At 31.1% G+C, this 7,525-nt stretch overlaps 1 protein-coding gene across 2 annotated transcripts; it reads left to right on the top strand.

Annotated features, from left to right (window-relative positions):
* The first annotated feature begins 3,147 nt into the window (after positions 1-3,147).
* LOC103864561 (probable WRKY transcription factor 17) lies at positions 3,148-4,942 on the top strand. Of its 2 annotated transcripts, none has more exons than XM_009142315.3 (3): positions 3,148-4,052; positions 4,403-4,528; positions 4,620-4,942. In XM_009142315.3, exons 1-3 carry the CDS (start codon positions 3,373-3,375, stop codon positions 4,786-4,788), a joined length of 975 nt encoding a protein of 324 aa, XP_009140563.2. In that variant the 5' UTR covers positions 3,148-3,372; the 3' UTR covers positions 4,789-4,942. The 2 variants fall into 2 exon arrangements, with proteins under 2 accessions (XP_009140563.2, XP_009140562.2); XM_009142314.3 differs by having other exon boundaries at positions 3,265-4,052; positions 4,400-4,528.
* Positions 4,943-7,525: the final 2,583 nt, after the last annotated feature.

Here is a 7,525-nt window from a genome sequence, read left to right as displayed (position 1 = left end):
TTTCGTGAGCTGCTAGTGTTTGGCCGTAGTGTTTGTTTTAAATCGATTAGTAAGAACAATTAACATAATCAACTTAGTGTGTTCCTTATAAATTAGAGATATTTTGATTGATTAAAGCAAATATTAAATAAAACATATTATTAATGAATGGGTCCAACAACCTTGTATAAGTAGATTTTTTTAAAATCTTTCCTTTTTAATAGTATAGATTCTACCGTGTATCCTTTGGAAATGTAGAGAAACAGTTCTATGTCGTAAAATATTTGAATCACTATTTTGGACGTACAACTTATGTTCAATTGGGTCGATAAATGAAATTGTTTTTTTAAGTAAGGGGAAAATAGGCACAGAAAAAATGGTTTTAATAATTTGTTAAATCAGAAATAACAAAAGAAGTAGACGTGCACGACAATCATATATAAGTCGGTCGGGTCAACTATTCCCACGTAACCAATTTATAATGCATTCCGTTGACAAATATATCAAAATGTTTCACTCCACTTTCAACACTCTAGGGTCTGTTTTGCCCACATAAAACGTCAGATGGTTGATGTTCTAATTAGGTCAACTGTATACTTTCTACAAGTGTAAAACTTATAAATCTTTAATAAAGTACCTTTCAATTTAAAAGCAAATTGATAAAATTTGAATCAAGTTAACAACCATTGCACTCCGTCTGTTTTATATTATAAATAATTTAATGATATTTTTGTTTCAAAACATAAGTAGCTTTCATATTTTTAGATATTTTTTTATATTTATTAAATATAGTATAACCAATCAAATTATATAGACTTTTTTTTTTGAAACTTAATTATATAGACTTATTTGTTATTAGTTCAATTATATCTAATATATACATTAAGTGAAAATTAAAAAAAAATACTTTCTCTATTCTTAAATATAAGATATTTTAGCTGAAGCACATATATTAAAAATATATTTTTTTATTCAAAAACATCATTAAAATTATAAACTAAATGTACTCAATCAATTCAAAAGAGACTATAAAATATGATTGATTTCACAACTTTTGATAAGTTAAAATTTATCGAAAATATTTTAAAACATTTTCTATATTAGAATATCAAAAATCCTAAAAATATTTTATATTTCAAAACGGAGAGAGTAATAACTTCTAAAATCTTTTTATTTTTAGTTAAAACTATTTACATCATTCATTCATGAAACACAGCGGTTAGTATATAGCCTAGAATTTTCTTATTAACATGCACATTTCCTTACAAAAAAGTAAAAAAAAAAAGAGATGTAAAATATCAATATTTTAAATATTTCACAGATTTTATGTACGAATAAGATAACGTTCATTTATTTATGCACTGGGATGCTAGAGCTAGAGCTCTTACTGGCTCAACTTTGTTATGTCCTTAATTTATCTTAAATTATGGTTGGGTATGGATGAATGAATGATTACAGTTTAAGCTTAAACCTTGATTCTTGTTTTAATAAATGTGGATGTTCTCTGTTTTGGTTCCTGACAATAGTGTTTATTCTGGTTCTCATATGAAGATCCAAGTGGTTTTAACTGTGTTGCGGTATGACTGGAGCGAATGGAAATACCAGCTTATAGTTATGTGAGCTTTGAAGTCTATGTTAAATTGGTTCTTTGGATAAAAATTTACTTCAAGTCCGTAAACAAAATTCCTTGACATGGAAATTGTTTCCGTGTAGTTTAAAAACTGACGCGTTTTTCTCCAATGGTTGTTATCATCAGGATTTCCGCTTTAGTTTTTCTCTATAAGATTCTAAGCTTACATTTTAGTGTTCTATCTTTTCATTTTTTCCATATTCTTGTAGTTTTGTCGGGCTTCAAAAGAATTACGATCCTTGCCGGCTTATACTCCAAAAGGAATGTGTTCATTGCCTTGCCCGTTGTGTAAAAAAAATCATGTTTCTATATAATTCAACACATGAAGAAAAAAAAAGATAATGTTAAAGAAAAAGAGAGCATGCAACTCTGCAATATCCAAACTATTCAACTCAACACTTTTTAGTTTGTTGAAAAAATGGAAAAAAAAAGAACTGTGGACGGGTGACAACGTATGAGTCATCTCTAAAGCCACGTGGCCATATGTCTTTTTTTTTTTTAAACACTGGTTGATATTGATAAACTTTCTGAGAGTACTACAATGGAAGCCAAGATATGACTTCAAAATAAGAAAGGATGAAAGGGAAGCCAAGATATGTCTTGGTGGAGATTTTTTAGGTTCCCATGAAAAGAAAAATAAAAGTTAAAGAGAACAATACGTATCGTAAAGTCAACTCCACAGTTTACAGATCCACCGTTGGATCCTATTTTGCAATATCAACGGTCTAGATAATATAACCGGGAACATTCGGTTACCAAATTGGTCAATAGTTCTGAGTTTTTTTTAATGGGAATGGGTCCATGATCACTTTTATTTTGATTTGTTTAGTCAGCTTTTTCTTTTTCTACTTTGTCGTTTTCTTTATCATCGCTGTTCTCAACTAAAGAAAGACTAGTGGACTCCACTTATTGCACATAGTCAACGATTATCGCTGCTATTATGACATTTAATTTCTTTTAATGATTTTAATTTGTTCCACAATCTGTGTAGACTAATTAGGTTAACTAAAAAGTCAAGAAGGGCTTATTTTCATCTAGTAGTTTCTCCGACTTTCCCAGTCAAAACAATTTTATAGAAGGCTAAATCTGGTTAGAAATTCTTGTTAGAATATCTGAATTTCAAATATCAGTTAAAAGTCTTAACAAAACCTATCTTAATTTATAAAAATTGAAGTATTACATATTTATTTTTAACCTTAGGAATAAGTAAACTAGTAATAATAAATAAATGCTAAAGTCGTCTATCTATACATTTAAGTATTCTTTACAACCATTACATATTTATTTATATTTTATTTGGTCAATGCTGCAACAATTTTAGAAATACATTGTTTGTATATTTGCGCCATATATTTTTTGACAAGTTGTAGTGTTAAAATAGAACAGAGAACAATATTAAATTAGTCTCTTTGAAGCCAGATTTCAAAACGATTCTTCCAAATTCAATATTACGCACTGACCCTTTATTTTGAAGATTGCTTTGTAATCAAGAGGACCCCACCCACTTTAAACTCGAGGAGACCAACATATTTGATTGCTTTATTCCACAGAAATCTTTTTCAATCTCAACCGTTGGATCAAAAAATGCAGTTTGACTAAAAAAGCTTTGACCTGATCTCCCGGTCACCCGGTTGCAACTTCATTCCCCATATATCACGACCTTCCTTCATCTTCCATCTTCCACTTTCGCTCTCATAATTAAAAAAAAACTTCCATTTTCCCAGATCTTCAAACTTTTCTCTCTTTCTCTTGATAACTTCATCATGACCGTCGATATCATGCGTTTTCCTAAGATGGAAGATCAAACGGCTATGCAGGAAGCTGCATCGCAAGGCTTAAAAAGCATGGAACACCTGATCAGTGTTCTCTCTAACCGTCCTAAAGACCATAACGCTGGCTGCTCTGAGATCACCGACTTCACCGTCTCCAAATTCAAAAAAGTCATCTCTCTCCTTAACCGGACCGGTCACGCCCGGTTTAGACGCGGACCGGTTCAGTCCCCTCTTTCATCTTCATCCTCCTCCGCCGCATCTCCTCCTCTTCCACCCGTTTCTCAGCCAACGCCTCCTTCTCAGCTATCTCCTCCGGCACCGGTAGTAACTCCGGGGAGCTTTGTTCAGTCGCATCCGCAAAGCCTGACGCTAGATTTCACCAGACCAACCGTATTTGGCGCCAAAACCAAGAGCACGGAGATTGTTGAGTTTGCAAAGGAGAGCTTTAGCGTCTCCTCGAACTCTTCTTTCATGTCTTCGGCGATCACCGGCGACGGGAGTGTATCCAAGGGATCTTCGATTTTTCTTGCTCCGGCGCCTGTAGCTTCCTCGGGGAAACCGCCGCTTGCTGGTCTTCCTTACAGAAAGAGATGCTTTGAGCATGACCACTCTCAGAACTTTTCCGGCAAGATCTCTGGCTCCGGCAGCGGAAAGTGTCATTGCAAGAAAAGGTATTGTTACGAAATACCTGTAATAAAATTATAGTCCGGTTTACTACTTTCTAAACCGGTTTAATCATCTTGCTTGGGTAGTATGGTACTAGTGTAAGTTGATTCGTGAACCAAATTGATATTCCGGATTCTTAACCGGTTTGGCTTAACCAGACAGTCAACGTACTTCGTAAATATCAACGACATAAACTTAAAGCACGCCAGACGATGACTAGTTAATTGTTTTGTTGTCGTTTTGTGTAGGGAAGGTTAATGTTTTAAAAAGTATTTATTTGACCGTTGACTTGTTTAACATTTTGTGTTTGTTAAAATCATTTAAATTAACTATAATTATTTATTAACTACAGCAGGAAAAATCGGATGAAGAGAAGCGTGAGAGTACCGGCAATAAGTGCAAAGATAGCCGATATTCCAGTGGACGAGTATTCATGGAGGAAATACGGACAAAAACCGATTAAGGGCTCACCACACCCACGGTAACTATCGGACTCTCACTATCCACCGTTAATATAATTGTCTGATTTGATCGTGTAGAGATCTAACGGTGGTGATTTGTTTATGATTCAGGGGATATTACAAATGTAGTACGTTTAGAGGGTGTCCAGCGAGGAAACACGTAGAACGAGCATTGGATGATCCAACCATGCTTATTGTGACTTACGAAGGGGAGCACCGTCACCAAAAGTCCGCGATGAACGAGAACATATCTTCCAGTTTGGTGTTTGGCTCGGCTTGAATGGTTGAGAATTAGAAAAGAGAATGAAACTAATTAGTTTGGTAGACGTTGTAATATTTTGAAAAATAGAGGGGTGATTGTATTTTTAGAATTCTTAGTACTTTAAATGGATTTTAATCTTACAAAAGTTTATATTTAGTATACTTTCAAGTAATTGCTTGCAAGATGAAAAAGTAGTAATTACCACATTAGTTGATCTAGTAGACTAGTAATGACTTTTGGTTGAGTTGTTAATGTAGTGTTTGACTAACTTACGGGTTCTTTAAAGTCAAAAAGAATGTTCGATGAGTTGTTGGAAAGATAGGGAGGTTGAACAATGAATTGAAGCGAATTAAAGGCGGTTTCAGGGTCAACGAAATCATAATGATGTTGTAAGATAAACTAGATTGGACGGGTATATTTTTTGTTTTAAACTTTTTTTATAAATTTAATTTTTATTTTAATGCTTTTTTTGCAATCGTATTTGTATTTTTATTTGTAATAATATTTTTTATAAATTTTAATCAAAATCTATTTTATAAAATAATAGCAATTTAAAAATTGATCCGGCATATGTTCGGTTTTTTGTTATCACATGCACGTATGCTCTTTTTTTTGTAATGATATTTGTATATTCTAGATCTTGATTCGTAGATATAATGTTGGTTTGTAACTTTTTGTTTTTTTTTGTAAATATGTAACATTTTCTATAATTTTTCTTATATGTTAAAGAAATTTAATATATATGTTTGAGTATAGTACTTTTTAAAAACTATTAGTAAGAGGTTTTGATAATTTATTGAATTTGTGATGTTCTATAATTATATTATAAATTTTAATCAAAATCTATTTTATAAAATAATAACAATTTAAAAATTGATCCGGCATATGTTCGGTTCTTTGTTATCACATGCACGTATGCTCTTTTTTTTGTAATGATATTTGTATATTCTAGATCTTGATTCGTAGATATAATGTTGGTTTGTAACTTTTTGTTTTTTTTTGTAAATATGTAACATTTTCTATAATTTTTCTTATATGTTAAAGAAATTTAATATATATGTTTGAGTATAGTACTTTTTAAAAACTATTAGTAAGAGGTTTTGATAATTTATTGAATTTGTGATGTTCTATAATTATATAATTTTGTCAGCCATTTCACATATTAATTTTGTATTTTATTTCTAAACAGCAATTGTTTTTTTAAAGAGTAATAAAATATAGTTACAATTTTGTTAAATAATCAAATAGTAATCGTGGAACTGTTTTTGACATATACAATCAAATATTCCCTTATTTATTGAATAAATAATTTTATATATCTACATCATTGTTACTATGTGGGTAGTTTGATTTACCCTTCTCTAGATAAATTCCATATGTGAAAAAAAAAAGATAAATTCCATATACTTGGTCAAATGAAGGAGCAATTATTCAGTTCTTTGGTAAAAGAAAATCATCGTACGAGAATTGGGTTCCGCGCATTTTGTATTATTCAGTTGAGAGAAATAATGTTACGGTTACAATAGGGCAGACAGTTGGACAGGGAAGTCCATTACCCAAATTACGATAAGACTTTTAATGAAGGGCAAATATCTATTTGAAAAGCCAGTGGCATTTTAAGTAATATGACACGGTATTATGAGGGTAATAAATAAGAGTGATCCTGTTTTAATAATATTGATTAATTTGATGAATTGATACTGTAACCTCTCCGTTTGGCAAAAAAATATTACTTTCATATTTTTGGTATAAATTTAGTATAATTAAAAACATTTATATTTTTCATTAATTGCTCATATGCGGAGTATTATTTAATATAACTTAAATTATTTATAAATCAGTATATTCTATAATTAATATTAGACATAAAATAAGTATAAATTACATTAGAATCCTAAAAATATATTTTTAAAATTATTTATAAATTTATAAATTTTCTTTTTTTTTGAAGTTTATATAAAAAGTTTGGACCAGTCGTCACCTCACGTCTAATGTAATGTTGAACACAATTTATTGTCGCGAATTAACGCTTCAAATGTGGTCCATATTTTTGTTTCGAAGAAGGGACGTGGAAATCGTTACATTGATCCACATGAATTTGAACTTCATCCTCTTCTTGACTCAGAATTGGGCTTCTACGAGTTGCCTTTCGAGTTTGACATCGAAGCAATATATGGGCTTTTATAGGCTCAAATACTGTTCGAGATCCACAGCAAATTTTAACAAAATAACTCTCTAAAACATAAGTCCATCATCCCTTTCATGGGTATGAGGGTATCTCATGACTCAGCAAATTAATCGACTGCTTAAATATTAGATTTGTAGGTGATTTTGGCCGCGAACTCATGACTCAGCATAATTAATGACTGATTAAATAATAAATATAGACTAATCCATATTCTCATTTTGAACTAGTCCAAGTTCTTGCGTCCGCACTAATCCAGCATTAGCACTCTTCATTTTAATATATTTTTCTTACCATTAACGATAATGGTTTTTAATTAATTTTAGTAAAAGTAAACGGGATAAAGTTTAATTTGTCCACTTGGTATAAACAAATCATCCTACTACTTAAAACAATATATTTATCAACATAGTACTTTCCATTTTTAAATATAAAGTAAATATACACGAATATTTTTGTATATCTTTGACTTATCATCGCCAATCAGCGTCTCCTTTTGCAACCCAAAATATTATCCGATGAATTGGCTCGAGATTTTTTCCTCTTTTCCTGCATTTCTATAAATTAAAA

The sequence above is a fragment of the Brassica rapa genome, chromosome A04, assembly GCF_000309985.2.
Source record: "Brassica rapa cultivar Chiifu-401-42 chromosome A04, CAAS_Brap_v3.01, whole genome shotgun sequence".
Taxonomy (NCBI): Eukaryota; Viridiplantae; Streptophyta; class Magnoliopsida; order Brassicales; family Brassicaceae; genus Brassica; species Brassica rapa.
This window is presented reverse-complemented; position numbering and strand designations above follow the sequence as displayed.

Coding starts and splice junctions, on each gene's coding strand:
- LOC103864561 (XM_009142314.3), top strand. CDS start 3,373: ATGACCGTCGATATCATGCGTTTTCCTAAGATGGAAGATCAAACGGCT. Junction 4,053..4,399: donor AAGTGTCATTGCAAGAAAAG/GTATTGTTACGA, acceptor TATTAACTACAG/CAGGAAAAATCGGATGAAGA. Junction 4,529..4,619: donor AAGGGCTCACCACACCCACG/GTAACTATCGGA, acceptor TTTATGATTCAG/GGGATATTACAAATGTAGTA.